Source organism: Mytilus californianus, unplaced genomic scaffold, assembly GCF_021869535.1.
Source record: "Mytilus californianus isolate M0D057914Y unplaced genomic scaffold, xbMytCali1.0.p SCAF_20, whole genome shotgun sequence".
Lineage (NCBI taxonomy): Eukaryota > Metazoa > Mollusca > Bivalvia > Mytilida > Mytilidae > Mytilus > Mytilus californianus.
In genome coordinates this window covers 427,335-448,606 of record NW_026262669.1, presented here as the reverse complement: position 1 = coordinate 448,606, position 21,272 = coordinate 427,335, and the positions used below count along the sequence as shown (strand labels likewise).

The 21,272-nt window shown below is 33.2% G+C and overlaps 1 protein-coding gene across 18 annotated transcripts in view; it reads right to left on the bottom strand.

Annotated features, from left to right (window-relative positions):
• The window catches only part of LOC127731659 (tight junction protein ZO-1-like), a 611,031-nt gene that overhangs the window by 498,840 nt on the left and 90,919 nt on the right, over window positions 1-21,272 (bottom strand). For 10 of the 18 annotated variants that reach the window (XM_052240418.1, XM_052240413.1, XM_052240419.1 and 7 more), the window contains 8 exons: window positions 17,938-17,986; window positions 16,859-16,996; window positions 16,092-16,210; window positions 14,716-14,936; window positions 13,997-14,191; window positions 10,610-10,939; window positions 5,033-5,185; window positions 720-863 (listed from right to left, as the gene is read on the bottom strand). In XM_052240418.1, coding sequence (XP_052096378.1) covers window positions 720-863; window positions 5,033-5,185; window positions 10,610-10,939; window positions 13,997-14,191; window positions 14,716-14,936; window positions 16,092-16,210; window positions 16,859-16,996; window positions 17,938-17,986 — 1,349 coding nt within the window. Of the gene's footprint in view, window positions 1-719; window positions 864-982; window positions 1,146-5,032; window positions 5,186-8,948; window positions 10,940-13,996; window positions 14,192-14,715; window positions 14,937-16,091; window positions 16,211-16,858; window positions 16,997-17,937; window positions 17,987-21,272 lie in introns of those variants that run through there. The other 8 variants (XR_007995667.1, XR_007995666.1, XR_007995665.1 and 5 more) reach the window with 5 other exon arrangements.

The window sequence follows — 21,272 nt, the reverse complement described above, 5'->3', positions numbered from 1 at the left end:
GAAATGGTATATCGTAACTTAAGAAATGGTATATCGTAACTTTATTTGCATTAGGAATATTTTACTACTTGCTATCTTTTCTTTTGCCAAAAGGTTACAAAAATGATAAATTTGCGTTTTTAATAGCTACAATGAATTTTTTCAGAAAGAGAGACAACTCTTCAAAATCAAGGTAAATGGATTGTCTGATTTGTTTGATTGGTCTAATTTCACTTTCAGCAACCTTGGCTATATCTCGGCAGTCAGATCTTATCAGCGTGGGAAGCCAGAGTACACAGAGAGAACTACCAACCTTGGCTATATCACGGCAGCCAGATCTTATTGGTGTGGGAAGCCAGAGTACACAGAGAGAACTACCCACCTTGGCATGAAAACTTGCAATCATTGTAAATTAAAGTTTGAAGTTGAACACATATCATCATAACTTGATAAGCAGGATTCAAATTTACAACCTCAGAGATGACAGGCTAGTGAAATATATCTACCAATCATCTAACGAGGCCCCTTGGATTGATTGAACCTTTCACAAAACTTCGAAATTTAGCTATGTAATACATTTAAATTTCTTTCTCTATTACATTCTATAAAAAAAACATTTTCTTCCATATGAAGAACAAACAATATATATTAACATGTCTATATATCTATTTGTGTATTGCCTTTGTGCAATTATATCATGTGTACATATACATCTATATTTGTCTACCCAGTATATTTACCTGTAATTTTTCATGGGTCCATTTGATGATACAACAGGACTATGTGGGGAGTCTGATTTACCAAACGTTGATAACTGTGGTTTTCTGTATGCTTCGAAAGCACTGCCTCTGTCATCACTGTCATTAGCATCTTGAGATCCTCCCCTATAAAGTAACATTTATATACTCTTGAGATGCTCCCCAATGAAGTAACCTTTATATACTTTTGAGATACTCTCCTATAAAGTAACATTTATATACTTTTGAGATGCTCCTCTATAAAGTAACATATCTATACTCTTGAGCTGCTCCCCTATAAAGTAACATGTATATACTCTGGAGATCCTTCCCTATACAGTAACATTTATATACTCTTGAGATGCTCCCCTATAAAGTAACATGTATATACTCTTGAAAGTAACATGTATATACTCTTGAGATCCTCCCCTATGCAGTAACATTTATATACTCTTGAGATGCTCCCCTATAAAGTAAAATGTATATACTCTTGAGATGTTCACCTATAAAGTAACGTGTGTATACTCTTGGGATGCTCCCCTATAAAGTAACATGTATAAACTCTTGAGATGCTGCCCTATACAGTAACATGTATATACTCTTGACATGTTCCCCTATAAAGTAACATGTATATACTCTTGGGATGCTCCCCTATAAAGTAACATGTATATACTCTTGAGATGCTCCCCTATAAAGTAACATTTATATACTTTTGAGATACTCTCCTATAAAGTAACATTTATATACTTTTGAGATGCTCCCCTATAAAGTAACATATCTATACTCTTGAGCTGCTCCCCTATAAAGTAACATGTATATACTCTGGAGATCCTTCCCTATACAGTAACATTTATATACTCTTGAGATGCTCCCCTATAAAGTAACATGTATATACTCTTGAGATCTTCCCCTATGCAGTAACATTTTATACTCTTGAGATGCTCCGCTACAAAGTAAAATGTATATACTCTTGAGATGTTCACCTATAAAGTAACGTGTATATACTCTTGGGATGCTCCCCTATAAAGTAACATGTATAAACTCTTGAGATGCTGCCCTATACAGTAACATGTATATACTCTTGAGATGTTCCCCTATAAAGTAACATGTATATACTCTTGGGATGCTCCCCTATAAAGTAACATGTATATACTCTTGGGATGCTCCCCTATAAAGTAACATGTATATACTCTTGAGATGCTCCCCTATAAAGTAACATGTATATACTCGTGAGATGTTCCCCTATAAAGTAACATGATTATACTCTTGGGATGCTCCCCTACAAAGTAACATGTATAAACTCTTGAGATGCTGCCTTATAAAGTATCATTTATAAACTCTTGAGACGCTTCCTTTTAAAATAACTTTTATATACTCTTGAGATTACCATCTTTGACTTATTCACCAGATAAGCTCTCTTCAAAATTATCTGCGACTATAAATTACTGGTTCATAAAGGTATCAGTCATTGTATAATACTGGTTCATAAAGGTATCAGTCATTGTATAATACTGGTTCATAAAGGTATCAGTCATTGTATAATACTGGTTCATAAAGGTATCAGTCATTGTATAATCAGTATTTTGCCATACTATACTGGTCATGAGATGTATTATAACCAACATTCAGAGCTCTGAAGTTTTTCAAACTTTACTTGTTGTATGATTGCAATCAATAATTGAAACGGCTGAATCAACAACAAATTAACAAAAAATCTTAAGGTCACAACACGATCTTCAATTATGTACAAACACCAGCTGGCTAAATAAATATGCTTGGATCCATTGTAAACTGGCAGTGATATGTTTCTTTTGGCTTGGTGTTAAAGGCCTCAATTTGAATTAAAGATGAAGAACAACAATAAAAGCATTCTTGTATTGCTTTTTTTCTTGCATAGTCGAATAAAAATAAAATAAGTGAGTAAATATCTTTCATTTAAAATTAACACTGTAAACATCATCAAAATATTATTCACAAGACACACGAGACATGTAAATACAGCTCAAGCTCAGATATCAACATCAGCATGCGTACTGTAAATACAGAAATGTTGGCTTGCATTTATTATTCCAAATGTTGAACAGACACAAATGTGAGATTAATGATTATGATTTCACAAAACAGCTGTATAGGAAAATGCAATCTCAATTTTAAATGCTAGTTTCAATTTTTTTTCAAAACGTATTCTGTCCAACTTTTCGAAATGATAAAAACAATGCAAAAATCTCTGAATTAATAGTAAATTATTACCAACATAACCAAAAGATCCCAAGCATGCAGAAAATCAGGCTGTTGGTTTTCCCATTTGAATTGTTTCACATTTTGTCATTTCGAGATCAGGCTGTTGGCCTTCCCATTTGAATTGTTTCACATTTTGTCATTTCGAGATCAGGCTGTTGGCCTTCCCATTTGAATTGTTTCACATTTTGTCATTTCGAGTTCAGGCTGTTGGCCTTCCCATTTGAATTGTTTCACATTTTGTCATGTTGAGATCAGGCTGCTAGCTTTCCCATTTGAATTGTTTCACATTTTTGTTATTACGGGGCCTTTTATAGCATACTATAAGGTATGGGTTTTGCTCATTGTTGAAGGCTGTACAGTGACCTATAGTTGCTTACTTCTATGTCATATGGCTTCTGGTGGATAGTTGTCTCAATGGCAATCAAACCACATCTTTCAATTTTTTATATAGTTTGCAAGTTCTTATTAGTGTGAATAAATTCAACTTTAAGCACATTGGCCTAGATCATGGTGGCCAGTTTTATTAGAGAAAACAGACGAACCAAGTTTAATATGGAAAACATCTAGGTATCTGATAGGTAACTAGGACTGTCAGTGAACTCACAAATGGATACTCTTTTCAATACAATATTATGAGTATAATTGAAGTAAATAAATTTGATTATCTGCCCTTTTAACTTTTTGCACATCCTCAGGTCTGTGTAATCTGTCATCAATATATATCCTGTAGGAAGAGCTTCACCAACACACAGACAGACAGACCAGGGTGATTCCTATATACCCCAAATATTTGTATGCAGTGTGAATTGATTTTTAATTAAGATTTGTAAGTAATTGTACTGTCATGTTCCGTGATATTTGTCTGTATTCTTTATTACTATAATATTCCAGCTTTCTGATAATATAAATACTATAGAGGTTGTGCAAAACTTTCACCTTCAACCATCATCATGCATTCATGCAGCTAATTTATAACTTCTGATTTACCAAAGGTGCTTAAACCTTTACCGTCAACCTTTCATGCAGAACATTTCTCATTTCTTAACAAATATGCTATAACTGTTGTGTATTCCTTCTAGAGTACATGCACATTCTATGTGTGGTATGAACCAATAGAATAACAGTGTGAAACCATGTGACAAGCCCAATTCCCAAAGCATCTAATAAACTGAGACCAGTTGGGAGAATTTGTCATAGCCAGAGAATGTATTAAAGTATATCATGCTAGTTGAAATGCAACACGATGGAGTATAAACTCTATCATTCTGTGATTTTTACGATGTTCATATAACAATGAGCATTTTATTTTTTTGCGAGCATTTAAACAGTATTGGTTTTGTATTATTTTGATGATGTTACATTTGTCTGTTTTATTTAGGTTTCTTTAGTAAATCCCTCCCTTCTGTAGGCCCCTCAAAATACCCATAAATAGATCCCAAGAAGAAAAATAATGTGTATGTTACCCTCTATGTCTTTCGGTTTTGTTACAGGGGTGCTTACTTGACGTCTTATTTAATACACATTGAATATTCAGAGTATTTTAAAGAAATTATTCCTTTCTGGGACTAATACTGAATGGTGAAAAATGTCCTGTGTAAGACAGACAGTTCTTTGGGTATTTCAGGCTACATACAGCGTAACTATTGTGGAATCATTGTAGTCATGAAAGATTATTTTAATGGTTTGAGAACAAAGTTAGTATTTTCTATTAAAAGTGCAAATAAAATTTCATCTCATTAGTTTTCATATTTGTGGTTTTAGCTAAGAATTCCTAGATTAAGAGAATTCTTGCATTCTGCCCACTTGACACAGTAAGTGTTGCATTTCTTCTAACTTTCAGCATAATTTAGGTACTGTGCATTCATTACTATTCGTGGGATATCAATTTTCGTGGATTTTGTTAGTAAGGGTTACCCATGATTTGAAAGGTTCAACAAAGTACAAATTTTTAAATATCCACAAAAATGCAATTTTTCATCAATCCACGAAATTTGGTATTCAGGAAAATGAATGAATCCACAAAATAAATAATTTTTCGGCAGATGACAAATCCACCGTGAAAGTCTCATCTTTACCGTATGTTCTCCTGTGATTTAGAACGACCTCCATAAAATCCTGGTGTAACTAACATAGCATATGATGAAAATTTTCTGGTTTGTCTGTCTGGGGGACCAGTCCAGCTTTTACGATATTCAGCTCGTTTAAGTGAATTTAATTCATCGTCAGTTCTGAAATTTTACACTGAATGATATAACTTATCTATTGTTGATACAGTCAAACCTGTATATAAAGGTCATCCTCTGGCCAAGAGAAAACTGACCTTAGGTATTACTACATCAGGACAAGCAGAGGGTGACCTAACATCAAAGATTTTTGCTGAATTGAGGTTACCTAACAACACAGTTTTTCACTGAATTAAGGTTACCTAACACCACAAATTTTCACTGAATTAAGGTTACCTAACACCACAAATTTTCACTGAATTAAGGTGAAATAACACTACAAATTTTCACTGAATTAAGGTGACCTAACATCTGAGATTTTCACTGAATTAAGGTGATCTAACACAACAGATTTTCACTGAATTAAGGTGACCTAACATCTCAGATTTTCACTGAATTAAGGTGACCTAACACCACAGATTTTCACTGAATTAAGGTGACCTAACACAACAGATTTTCACTGAATTAAGGTGACCTAACATCTCAGATTTTCACTGAATTAAGGTGACCTAACACAATAGATTTTCACTGAATTAAGGTGACCTAACATCTCAGATTTTCACTGAATTAAGGTGACCTAACACCATAGATTTTCACTGAATTAAGGTGACCTAACACAACAGATTTTCACTGAATTAAGGTGACAAAACACCACAACAAAACACAACAGATTTTCACTGAATTAAGGTGACAAAACATCACAGATTTTCACTGAATTAAGGTGACCTAACACCACAGATTTTCACTGAATTAAGGTGACCTAACACCACAGATTTTTACTGAATTAAGGTGACCTAACACCACAGATTTTCACTGTATTAATGTGACCTAACACCACAGATTTTCACTGAATTTAGGTGACCTTTTTAGTAGGTTTGACAAAACACATTGAATTGCATTTTTCTCAAACAAATCACTGGACATACTAAGTTATAAATAATCAATGTGTCATTCAATTTCTCTGATATGATTATAATGATCTCCAAGTACTTTGGAAATCCAGGACACAGTGTTAAGAGAAATGTGCTGTACAATTAAAGAAGTAATATTTTTCTTTATATTGAAAACAAAACACTATCAAAATCCATGACACATGAACAGGGGAGAATATACAAATGTGTTGAAACAATCAAACCAGAGGGATAATCTAAACCCAAAGAAGAGAATAAACATTTTCTTAGCACAAAGACACATAAAACCAAGACATCTAGAAGTCAGTAGACAGTCTTCAATATCTACAAGAAAAGTGTCTATACCAAGAGTTTATACAACCATTCACTGACATTACCATAGATCAATGCCAAATTCCATAATGGACAAAATATCAGACAACCATTGCCTTAGTTCAACAGGGTAAAAATAAGACAGGGGCATTTCAACATGCGTTTGGGTAAATATATGATAAAGGATGCTATAGATACTACACAATTTCTCAAAATTCATCAACCTAAATATCCTGGAATAAGTAGCTCCAATATCAAATAACATTATAGGTCATTTAAATTTTAAGTGTTAATTAAATATGTTGTATCTGTTAATTATTTAATTAACACTTAAAATTTAAACAACATTAGATATGTAAAAACATTTGTGCTTCCCAGTTATAAATATTTTCATCCCTGCAACTGTTCAGCAGCCATGATTGATTAAAAGGACATATTTGTTTGATAAATTTTATTTAAGTTTCGTTATTTCTATGTTTATAAGTCAGTATGTACACATATTTAACAGCAGATAGATCTACACAATAAAATTCATTAAATCTATATATAAAAAACAACTTGTGTATTAGACTACTTGAGAATCTTATAATACATAAATTAGAAAAAAAATAGAAAAAAAAAGCAAACCAGCAGTTTCATAAAAAATGTCAAAAAGGACAAAAAAATCTATTTGTTTTATTTAAATGTAAAAATATAATTGAATTTGTCAAAAAATGACAAAAATATTCTTGATCTTTTTCATATAAAAATAAATATTTAATTTATAAATGGAGATGTCCTCCCATTGTAAACAACCATCAAAATTCCATATGAAATAAAAATGACAGAAAAACTGCTAATGAAATATATCAATCTGATTGAAATATAGCTCCTGTCATGCATGCAGCACTTACAAGGACCAGACATTTTACTTTCCATTGGAAACACTTCTTTAGGACCCTTAGATTTTACTGTCATTAATGATTCATACCTTCAAATTTTTAAGGCAGAAATTTCATTGGATGACGCAAAAATTTTGAAAACAGAAAGAAGATTGGAGCTTTGTCAGACCCTTGTAAGCCATGCATTGACACATGTTCAGTATTTTAATCAGATTGTGAAATAAATGTATGTAGATTTACTGGCCGAATGTTCTCGATATATGTAATTCCTGATACGCAAAGTGTATAAAATAGGTATCAAAATTTCTGATATGATATGGGAATTATTATAAAATGTCCAAAATAAATAATTTCTCCAATTAAACGTGTAAAATAATTTCTGCCTTTACAGGACTATAATTATTCCTTCAATTAAATGTGTAAAAAAAATCACAGGCCAATAATTACTTCTCCAATTAAATATGTAAAATAATTTGTTCCTTCACAGGCCTATAATTTATTCTCCAATCAAATTTGTAAAATAATTTGTCCCTTCACAGGCCTATAATTTATACTCCAATTAAATATGTAAAATAATTTCTCCTATTACAGGCCTATAATAAATTCTCCAAATAATGTTTCAGAAATCTAAAATGTTTAAAATTCTACATAATATTGTACAAATGTGAGTTAATATAATCCAAAATTAATTGTTATGTTAATATTATTGAAAATGTGTTCCAATTCATGTTAACAGAACACTACAAAAACGTGTAAAATACACAAGAAAATATTAACACTGTATAAATACACATATCAACTTTCTTTCTTACAGTAGAATTTAACCTTAACTCAAATAAAAGGGCAATAGACCTTATCACAATTTTATCCATTTCTGGACACCAAACACTTTCTTGTAAAATTCTTAATAAGTTTAATTCTAAATACTGTAAATGGAGTTATTTTGCCTAAAAGTTATTTTTGCTTTTTTTCATGTGTTGAAATCTCAAAATAACGAACGTATTAACATTTGCAGTAGAATTTTGTTAAACAAAGGGCCAATTATTTATACTGGATTATTTTAATTTCACGAGCAAAGCATGGCCATCATTCGCTATTGTTCAATCATGACTGCTGAATGGAGTTACATATTTTACAAATGGAAGAGTCCAAATTAGGCCTCTACAATCTGTAAATTTATGTCCTGTTGCTTAGTAACCTGTTTTTAATTTCCATACACGACCAACATTCTTATTTATCAGAATAATATTTTTCATGTGCTTACAATTTTTAAACTTTTCCTTTCTTATGCATGAGGAATAGTCACAGTAGGACATGCACCATACTGAGGAATAGCCACAGTAGGACATACAACATATTGAGGAAGTCATAGTGGGACAATGGACATCACCCATCCATGACAGATAACAATGGGATTTAAAAACTCACAATTTGAAGAGAGACCAACAATCCTATAACAAAAAAAGTTCAAAAGATATACAACGGTCTATATAGAAAACTCAAGACTGAGCAACATGAACCCCACCAAAAACTGGGTGTGCTCCGGAAGGGTATGCAGATCCTGCTCCACATGTGGCACCCTTTCTGTTGTTCATGCTAAATACAAATTGAGTGATGAATCTCAATTTCTAATTACCTACAATATTCTGAAAGGTGTTAAATTACAAAAAAAAAATGAACAGTTCTATTCAACAATTTTTTGAAAGGTGGTCAACATGGTCAAGTCATAAAATTTAAGCATTATCCTCATAAATTCTTAAAATCTGAAATCCAACACTCTTCCATTTTTTTTCGGAACAGCTATAATTAACATTGTGTTATACTGGTTGATATGAATATCAGGTTCAGAGGGAAGTAAGTCAAGATACATGGGAGGTAATTTATATTCATCACATTCTAGGGGAGATAACTGTTATAAAGGGAGGTTACTTGTGCAGACTCCATTATTATAACAAGCATGCAGCTGTCATGAAAGGGCCATGCTATACTAATCTACTGCAAGAAACAAAAGGTAGATACATTGTATTGATAGAATGTTAGTACAGCCAACAACCAAAAAAGACACATAAACAGCAATGTACCATATAAGTGTACTATCAGTATTGTGTGTTATAAACCATATGAACTATTGGAGTTGTAATATGTGATATATTCAAAAAAAATGTTATCAGAGAACATGTTCAACATAGAATTGTTCTAAAAAAAATTTAAGTTGGAATTTCAAATTGAGTTGATCACTGCATTTTTTTATTACAAAAAGTTAAATACTGTCAATATATATTCTTGTCATTTTAAAGATATTTCTAGTGGGAATATTTATGAAATTTCAAATGATAACATAAAAAACAGTTAAGGATGTTTGCTACTATTTTTCAAAATAACAAGATTTTTAAAAGACTTATAAAATGATAATATATAAATAATGGAACATAAAAAGTAGAAAAAATGACAGGTCCATGTCCTTATCTTTGAGATATAATCAATTGAAAATTTAGCGGGAAATGAATCTCTAGACTTTTCATACATTTAACATTGGCATTTTTTTTTCCTTCAAAAACTATGAAAAAATAACAAGGATTTTATAAGATTTTAAAATATTGCTTTTTAAACTATATAAAATCATGAAAAGAAAAGTAGGGGTTAGCAGGCTAAATTTTTATTGGTACTACATGGATAAAACTAGAAGATTACGAATATCTGACAAAAAGTCAAAAACATGAGTAGCAAACATCCTTAAAGAATATGAAAAAAAAAACATTAAAATATTTAATTTGTTATACCAATTGCTTTATTAGTATACCTCTTTGTGCTGAATATTTACCCTTTATTTTACTTTTATTTATTATCACAATGCAAGCCTATTGTAAATCCTTCAAATTAAATACTGGGGGACCTTTTTTTTCACTAAAGGATTTGATAGAGGAATATAATAAAAACGTTATCCTTTATAACTCTTATCATGGCTTTTCTTTACAATTAGTATTTTTTCAAGTTAACAGTACAAAACAAATACATTCAGTTTGAAATAAAATATATTTTGATAAAAAAATTGAAATAAGCCAATAGGGTCAAACAGAGATGTATGTAGGAAGATCAGGGTGTGAATACTTCAGGGCATTTAAACAGTTACAGCTGTTATTAGGATGAATACAGGGTGAAAGTAAGAATTTCAAAAAAAAAAAAAATTGTGATTTTAGTATTACAACCAATACCTGTGTTATTTATCTCAAACTAATCTGTATATGGTTAACAATGAATCCTTGTAAAAATAGTATTGAGTGAAAGCAGCAGCCATAAGTGTCAAAGTTCAAGGTCAAAAAGCTCACCTTGGTCGATCTCCTGGACTTACATATCCAGGGTCACGTGAGTAATATTCCTGGTTGCCACGGTGATCAGACTGAACAGATTTCAGTTTTTCTAAATCTTTAGTGTCCATGTAAATTTGATTCTCAAAATATCTGCCAGAGTTAACTCCCTTGTTGGGACTTCCTGTGAAAGGTTTAGCATAATGGCTTTGATGAGGTGGCGGTGCTGTTTGCTGTTGTCGTGGGTAACCAGATCTTGGTACAACATAATCATAGGGATTTTCATCATTATGGTAACGATCAGGTTTGTTTACTGTGGCGTATGCACTGCCATCGTTATAGTTATAAGATCTGCAAAAGCAGTGAACAAAGCTTTAATATTGGAAATAAAAGCATAAATAAAAATTAAGCTAAGCAAATACATGAATGTGGTGTTTTTACACTTTCAAATGATTTGATAATTCCTAACTTTTCTAAACTTTTATTTACTTGAAAACTTGTGCCAAATATGGCTAAGGCTATATATATATTTATTGTAAAGATGCCTGTTTATTTTGCCTCGATTGGAATTTAATCTTTTTCACAAAATTAATCATTTTGAGTGATTGTTTTTGTTCTTGAATAGGTATACCCTGTAAAAAATAATCATGATAGACATTTCTATCTGGATATTATAAATGTGATTTGTGAAATTAATATTTTTATTCACAAGAGTGCACACACTGAAATGTCTCGCCTTCTTTACTAATCATTGATATTATGTTGATAGTCCTAAATATAAAGCTTTATTACAACTGTCACATAAACTTAACATTAACCAAGAAAACTAAACATTGACCAATGAACCATGAAAATGAGGTCAAGGTCAGATGAACCGTGCCAGGCAGACATGTACAGTCAACAATTCTTCCATATAACAAATATAGTTGACCTATATAGCTATTGCTTATAGTTTAAGAAAAACAGACCAAAACACAAAAACTTAACACTGATCAATGAACCGTGAAAATGAGGTCAAGGTCATATAAAACCTGCGTGACTGACATATAGATCATAAAATATTTCCATACACCAAATATAGTTGACCTATGGCATATAGTATTAGAAAAAAATACCAAAACTCAAAAACTTAACTTTGACCACTGAACCATGAAAACGAGGTCAAGGTCAGATGACACCTGCCAGCTAGACATGTACACCTTACAATCATTCCATACACCAAATATAGTAGACCTATTGCATACAGTATAAGAAAAACAGACCAAAACACAAAAACTTAACTATAACCACTGAACCATGAAAATGAGGTCAAGGTCAGATGACACCTGCCAGTTGGACATGTACACCTTACAGTCCTTCCATACACCGAATATACTAGACCTATTGCTTATAGTATCTGAGATATGGACTTGACCACCAAAACTTAACCTTGTTCACTGATCCATGAAATGAGGTCGAGGTCAAGTGAAAACTGTCTGACGGGCATGAGGACCTTGCAAGGTACGCACATACCAAATATAGTTATCCTACTACTTATAATAAGAGAGAATTTAACATTACAAAAAATTTTAACTTTTTTTTCAAGTAGTCACTGAACCATGAAAATGAGGTCAAGGACATTGGACATGTGACTGACGGAAACTTCGTAACATGAGGAATCCATATACAAAGTATGAAGCATCCAGGTCTTCCACCTTCTGAAATATAAAGCTTTTAAGAAGTTAGCTAACGCCGCCGCCGCCGCCGCCGCCGCCGCCGCCGCCGCCGGATCACTATCCCTATATCGAGCTTTCTGCGACCAAAAGTCGCAGGCTCGACAAAAATTGTTCTTAAAATTTTTACATAAACAGATGTCATCGTCTTAGCAGTATTTAATCCAAAATCAAATTTACATTGAAGTACACACAATTATTTCTACTAACACCTTTAATTAAAGGAGTTTTCCCATAAATTTATAAATTATATCATATTCACTGATTTGTATTAAAAACTTTATTTAGATTTGAGTACATATCAATTTATACAGATTTAAAATATTCTATACAATATGAATAAAAGGTGATGTAATGTTGAAATAAAACTTGGGTTAATTTAGAATTTAAGAAATGTAATATTCCTGTCTGTTAGTGTTGTATTATCTACCCATATAAGTAAATGACAGACAGGGATACAGTAAACATAACATTTAACTATAATTACTTTTTGAAGACTATAATGCTAAACAGTGAGATATGATAAATCTTTTCAGTTTGTGCAACATTGTGGAAATGAATTTGACAATAAATCAAGACTTTAGTCAAGGATAAGCTAAATCAATGGATGAATTCTATTTAGTGTTACGTTTTTTGGTTGACCTAAATATTCCTTCCTTTCTCCATATAAAGCTATGATCGTATAAATAATTGAATGATGTCATAAATGTGTGTTTGTGTGGTATTTAATAAAACATAGAAAACAAGCTTTTCAGATAATAAAAGTGCTGAAAACTATACACAAGTTTGATATAATGCTACACACAAGCTGATCAAGGGAGATAACTTCAGTTAAATATAATTTTATTTGAGAAACTGATTTTCATAGAATCTAAGAACCAGTGAATAAAGGGAGACATTAGGCATATATTAGCAAGACAGATGCCAAATGACATTAAACAATCCAGCAGACAACTAATGGTCTACATACAGGGGTGAATCCAGTGACAGAGGAAAGTGTCCAAAATAGTTCTGATAATAAGAGAGTTTATCAAATTATTATCAAGATTTCATACCAATTTTTTTTACAATCAAGAGGTAACCCTCTATGCCCCATCTGAATCCTCTCCTGGCATACGGTCTTAAATAATTGACAACTGATATAAAAATTTCCATGATTTTGAATGTCCCTATAACAGCAGAGATAAGAACTTAGCTGTGAAATATTACTTCCATACTTTTGAATGTCTCTATAACAGCAGAGATAAGAACTTAGCAGTGAAATATTACTTCCATACTTTTGAAAGTCTCTATAACAGCAGAGGTAAGAACTTAGCTGTGAAATATTACTTCCATACTTTTGAAAGTCTCTATAACAGCAGAGATAAGAACTTAGCTGTAAAATATTACTTCAATACTTTTGAATGTCTCTATAACAGCAGAGATAAGAACTTAGCTGTAAAATATTACTTCCATACTTTTGAATGTCTCTATAACAGCAGAGATAAGAACTTAGCTGTGAAATATTACTTCCATACTTTGAAAGTCTCTATAACAGCAGAGATAAGAACTTAGCTGTGAAATATTACTTCCATACTTTTGATAGTCTCTATAACAGCAGAGATAAGAACTTAGCTGAGAAATATTACTTCCATACTTTTGAATGTCTCTATAACAGCAGAGATAAGAACTTAGCAGAGAAATATTGATTCCATACCTGCTAGTGTTTTCGTAGTTCCTCATTTTGAGTTCGTCAGGTTCTATGCCTCGCTCTTTCAGATTATAAGTTTTGACCGGTACAGGTGGTGGCACCTTTTTCTGTGGTTGATCGTTGTATGATGGCTGACTCTGTGGTGAGGTTGGAAGACGAGATGTTGATAATGAACGAGGTTTTTGATTGGGTTCATCTTTCCTGTAATATAAAAGGAGGTTTTTTATTGGGTTCATCTTTCCTGTAATATAAAAGGAGGTTTTTGATTGGGTTCATCTTTCCTGTAATATAAAAGGAGGTTTTTGATTGGGTTCATCTTTCCTGTAATATAAAAGGAGGTTTTTGATTGGGTTCATCTTTCCTGTAATATAAAAGGAGGTTTTTGATTGGGTTCATCTTTCCTGTAATATAAAAGGAGGTTTTTTATTGGGTTCATCTTTCCTGTAATATAAAAGGAGGTTTTTGATTGGGTTCATCTTTCCTGTAATATAAAAGGAGGTTCTGGATTGGATTCATCTTGCTTATAATAATAAAAGCAGATTGAAAATACATTATTGATATTGAATAAATACAACATCACATGCAGTTTTGTGAGTTGATACATGTATTTTTATCTACTTAGATATTTTTTATGCAGGCAAATTATTCAATGAGTGATGGATTTCTCTTAGAAGAAATTTAAGGGTCCCAGTGAATAAATAATTATTGTGTTTATTTCAGCTTACCTGTACCGTGCTGTGAGATCAGACAGTTTTGATTTATCAACACTAGCTGTATTCACCGGATGAGCCGTACTCCGTGTAAATCTGTACGGGTCGTGTGATGTATTACGAACACTTTTGGTCCCAAATTTTTCTCTGAGTTTTGAATCATCATGTTTATTAGCAGGATGAGATGTATATCGTGTGTAGGAATCTCCGCTGAATGAGGCATTATCATGAAATGGCTGTAAAGTGTGAAAAAGAATGATTATATCCAACAAAATTTCAGGATCATATTTTTTTTCTTGCATCTTTCGCAAGTACAAAAATAGCATGAATACAATTCTTTACAAATATGTCAAATCTGGATCTTTTATCAAAGAAATACATCACACAGGTTATAAATCAAGAGAATAAATTGTTGTGAAATAGACACTTAAGGGCTAAACATGAAATAAGTTGGTTTACAGTTGGTATGTTATTATACTACATGTATGTTTAGAAATTATATAAGGACAATACTTGGATAAATTGATATAAATAAAGTATATTGACCGAGGACAAAGTCCGAGATCTTTAAACATTTTGGGTCAATATATCTTTGTATTGACCTCAAAGAAAGGCTACAACTGAATAATATACAGAGATAGTTTCTGGAGATGACAACAGATCTTTTGTAGTCTCTCTTTATAGTTTTTCTTGACAGGGGCAATGGAGAACTAATTAATCCTGTCTTTTCTTGCTTTATTGTTGTTGATGATTTGCTGTCTCATTGATGTTTACCAAACTTCTCCATCTTTGTTTTAAAGTTGTTGTCAAAAGGACAAAATAATTAAAACTCTGCCCTCCTTCAGCTAAAATTGTGCAAACTCACTAATTGTATCCTTATCACTCTTCAACTGTAAGGAAGGATCAATGTCTTTTGTCAAGGTTATGATCTTATATCATCATTTTGTCTGTGAGAATGATAAGCTTTTTAATGGTGTTTGGAATGTGAGGGTGAGAATTGTGGTATGATCGATGGGCAGGGTCGCTATCAGTTGTCATGGTGATAACCTACCTTAGTATCGTTTGGAATGTGAGGATGAGAATTATGGTATTATCAATGGGCAGGGTCCCTATCAGTTGTCATGGTGATAACCTATCTTAATATCATTTGGAATTTGAAGATGAGAATTGTGGTATGATTGATGGGCAGGGTCGCTATCAGTTGTCATGGTGATATCCTACCTTAATATCATTTGGAATATGAGGATGAGAATTGTGGTATGATCTTTAGGCAGGGTTACTATCTGTTGACATGGTGATGACCTACCTTACTATGGTTTGGAATGTGAGGATGAGAATTGTGGTATAATCGATGGTCAGGGTCATGATCTGTTGTCATGGTGATAACCTACCTTACTATCGTTTGGAATGTGAGGATGAGAATTGTGGTATGATCGATGGGCAGGGTCGCTATCAGTTCTCCGATGATCTGGTGCTGACTTTAAATCATAAGCAGGATCAAACCATCGTTCTACAACAATAATTTCAAAACACTTGATTCATATTATAGTTCACTTTAGCATAGATCTTGTACATAAAACATTAAATAACCTTTCCAGGCTACAGTTTGATCTCAAAACATTAATTAAACTTTCCAGGCTACAGTTTGTACTCAAAACATTAATTAACCTTTCCAGGCTACAGTTTGTACTCAAAACATTAATTAACCTTTCCAGGCTACAGTTTGTACTCAAAACATTAATTAAACTTTCCAAGCTACAGTTTGTACTCAAATCATTAATTAACCTTTCCAGGCTACAGTTTGTACTCAAAACATTAATTAACCTTTCCAGGCTACAGTTTGTACTTAATAAAGGCAACAGTAGTTAATTAACCTTTCCAGGCTTCAGTTTGTACGCAGACTTTGGAAAAACCACAAAATCCAATATCATTAAAAATACAACATTTCCTCAATCCACAAAAACTGATAGTCATGAAAATAAAAGAATTCACAGTAATAATACAAACATTCCAAAAATTTCTGAATTTACTGTAGTAAACTAAGGTCTTAATAATATTATAGTTCACCAAGCACACTTAACATCATAGTTTTTTGTACATAATCAAAATATCTGCTGTAACATGATAACAATACTCTAGAACCTCTGTTATAACCTACCATCAGTAGGGAGAGATGGCCGAAGTCGTTCATGCGGAGTAATTGTGGCATAAGCATCAATATGTGATCGACTAGGGTGACGTGGCGACATATTGTTCGCATAGTATGATGGGTAATATCTATCCTCTGATTGGTCAACTGCAAATAAAATTGTCACGTTAGTTCACACAAAACTCACACTGGTTAGCTGAAGCAAGAAAACTCAAAAATATTTCTAATGAAAAAATAAAGTGTTTTTCAAGCATTAGTAATCTACAAAGTTTAATCCATGTGATACTAAACATCCAGTTTTTTAAGGGCTATTCCATTAATACAAATGGGGAGGGTAGGAGGGGAAGTTTTATTTTTGGAAATGGTATAGGTGTCATTTATGGTTATATATCCATTTCAGACATGCAAATTTTTCCATAGAAAATTAATGGGTTGTAAGGTTAGTTTGTAAGTCCCTTCCTTCCCTCCCACATCAATATAATGGAATAGCCCTACACAAAAAACAGCAAATCAAAGTTATAATCTTCTTAAATGCTGGATACTTAATCATGTTAATAGTTTTAAGGGTCTCATATGTGCCAATACTCCCATACCCCTCAATATTATCCCCAATCAATTAACATCAAACAATAACAGGATTGATTACGATGCACTGAAATATAAACTAGGAATTTTACTCCAATACAAACACAAAATGCAATTCAGCTAAAACTAAATTTTGTTGTTGTTTCTTGAAGTACTGAGAGATGCTCATGATAGGGTCATATCTGATTCAAGACTGTCATATATTTCCTATGTAATATAAGTAAATTATACAAACAGATACTTGAGAGTGAATCAGCCATCATTCTTTTGACTTATCTTCAACTTTTGATAAATTTATGTAATAATGGCTTTCCAACAAAAAGCAGGAAGCAAAGCCGAAAAAGTTTAACATAGAAAAATTCATCATTCTACTAATATTTATATCAAGCATCCACACAAACAAAATGATCCCTACAGCCAGGTTATAGTAAATGACATGTTAGATTTATTTGTCGTAAGGGTATATAAATAATGAACCAATCAAAATTGAGATGATAACTTACGATCAACGTAACGTCTGTCATCATACATTCCTCCCCCAGGTGATGTCGGCTGTAAGAAAGATAAAATATTTATAGTACAAATTATATATGGTTGGGTTATAATAATGTTGCATTATGATTGATATTATTATGTTATTATGGATGTCAATGAAGAAGAAAATTCTTAGAAGTAAACAAGAGTGCACACGCTGAAATGTCTCGCCTTCTTTACTAATCATTTATATTATGTTGATAGTCCTAAATATAAAGCTTTATTACAGCTGTCACATAAACTTAACATTAACCAAGTAAACTAAACATTGACCAATGAACCATAAAAATGAGGTCAAGGTCAGATGAACCATGCTAGGCAGGCATGTACAGCTAACAATTCTTCCATACAACAAATATAGTTGAACTATTGCATATAGTATTAGAAAAAAAGACAAAAACTCAAAAACATCAGAGATCTCCGCTATATTTTGGCGACCAGTTTTTATTAGTGGAGGAAACCAGAGTACTCAGGAACACTGACAATTCTTGACAATTAAAAGCAGAATACAACAAACCTTGACACTAGCTGAGTCAGTGTGACAATCTTAAATGAATAGTGATCAGTGTTAATAAAGTACTCAGATCACTCGGCCATCAAGGCCCTAGACTACCGATCTCAGATCGCTCGGCCATCAAGGCCCCTAGTCTACTGATCTCAGTTCACTCGGTTATAAAGGCCCCTAGACTACTGATACAGATCACTCCGTCATCAAGGCCCCTAGACTACTGATCTCAGATCACTCGGTCATCAAGGCCCCCTAGTCTACTGATCTCAGTTCACTCGGCCATCAAGGCCCTAGACTACTGATACAGATCACTCGCAAGGCCCTAGACTACGGATCTCAGATCACTCAGCCATCAAGGCCCCTAGACTACTGATCTGAGATCACTCAGTCATCAAGGCCCCTAGAGTACTGATACAGATCACTTGGTCATCAAGGCCCCTAGACTACTGATCTCGGATCACTCGGCCATCAAGGCCCTAGACTACTGATCTCTGATCACTTGGCCATCAAGGCCCCTAGACTACTGATCTCAGATCACTCGGCCATCAAGGCCCTAGACTACTGATCTCTGATCACTTGGCCATCAAGGCCCCTAGACTACTGATCTTAGATCAATCAGCCATCAAGGCCCTAGACTACTGATCTCAGATCACTCGGCCATCAAGGATCCTAGACTACTGATCTCAGATCACTCAGCCATCAAGGCCCCTAGACTACTGATCTTAGATCAATCAGTCATCAAGGCCCCTAGACTACTGATACAGATCACTCTGCCATCAAGGCCCCTAGACTACTGATCTCAAATCACTCAGCCATCACGGCCCCTAGACTACTGATCTCAGATCACTCAGCCATAAGGCCCCTAGACTATTGATCTCAGTTTTTAATTATCTTTATTAAACACTGACATAGCATCTATCATTTTTCAAAACAATGGATCCAATATTATTCATGGAGCACTTCTTTTTGTAGGTTTGGTGGGTATAGGTCAGAAGCAGGGCTTCCAAAATTTCCTGACGTCAGCCGGACATTTTTCAAAGAAATATTTTTGACGGTCAATGATCAGCTGGATACTTAAATGTAACTGAGAGGATGCATAAATTGATATATGTGTCTAAATAATTAGTAGTGTTATATGCAATAAAATTATTTATAACTGTTTTGTTTTCTTCATTCTAAAAATAAATAAAATATTATCCTCGGTATTGTGTCATTTTTCTGTGTATCGTAATACAGTAACCATCATTGCATCAATCAGCTTCAGTACCTGACTGTTCTCATGTTTTTGTTTCTGTTTATATAATTTATCTTCTCTCTGTGAGTACTTAACACTTTGTAAATTAAGGCCATCTTATTTGAAACTGTTGATGTTGGCTTTAATTGCAGTACAACTTGATCATCAATACACGTGATACTTTTCTTTTTGTGTATTGATTACCTGACCACGTGACTTTTACAACTGATGCGGTATTTATAGATAACATTGAGGAGGCCCAATGAAGGATATTGTTTTAAACCGTGTAAAATCTACTGAACAGTGATAATATTTTTCTTTGTACAATTTCCCAACCTGATTTAGAAAATAAGGAATAAATAAAAACATACTCAGTTGATAAATAATTTAATGAATAACAACATGATATTTTATGTAAGCATATAACAACAATAAAATATCAGAAGAGCACAATGTTGACTAATAAATATTACAATGAGCACATTGAAAAGAAGCACAGATCACAGCACAAGATTAGAAGTTCATTTAGTCTAATTTAAGATTTTACATTCATGAGCTTGCTAAATGCATTGTTCTGATAAACATGGCGGTTACGAACGGATTGCCATTTGCGGATAGCAGGAACAGGGTCAAAGTCTTTAACATCTACACCTACTAAGCTTATCCTCATAAGTTGATCTAAAGTCAATACCTAGACTACACCTTAGTTTTGTCTTGATAATGTTCTGCCTTGAAAAACCCCTTTCACATTCAACACTAGAAACTGGCAAAACACGTGAAATTTCCATTAGCGAAATTGTATTTGGGAACTGGTCTTTTCTTGAAATAATTGCAGTCAACAGATCGGCAAACGAAAGTCCCTTGTAGTTGTTGAAGATCAAATACTTAAGTATGCCCCATTCTATTTGTAGTTCTTCTTGGTTGACTATACTATAATGGTCTCCGAGACACTCTAACTGTTGTTCACCGTAGCGAGGAAGGTCGTCAACACTACTTGGAAAGTTCGACGGTTCAAATACAGAGAATGCTTCGAAAATTTTGTTGTCTGGAAATCGGTCACGAATGTTATCATGTATCAATTGGGCACATTGCACGGCTCTTGTCTTGAGATGAATGTCACGGTTGTTACGTTTAAAGGTGATAGTGTTGAAGCTGTCAGATTGGTCTGTTGATTTTAGAAATTCGGCACATAATGGTCCAAATGAAGGAATCTCGGTTAAGTACTCGGCCTCTATTGCCATAAGAAAAGAGTCAACTAATTGTTTCACGGTGGCATAAGACAAGTCACATTTTTGAAGTGATTTGCTGAGCTGATTAATTTTACCAAACAGGTCGGATAAAAAGTAGAGCATGAAAAAGAACTTGTATGTTGTCATACTGTTGTGAAGAGAATTAGCCACGATGTCGGTGTCACTCTGGTCGCCTAACATGTTTACAATGGAGACAACAGAACGGCGGAGATTGTCTAAAGCGTTTCCCATAGAAAGCCAGCGGACTTTATGAATATCAAGCGGATTTAACAACGGATCATCTATTATTAGTTGCCATGATCGTAGTTCGGC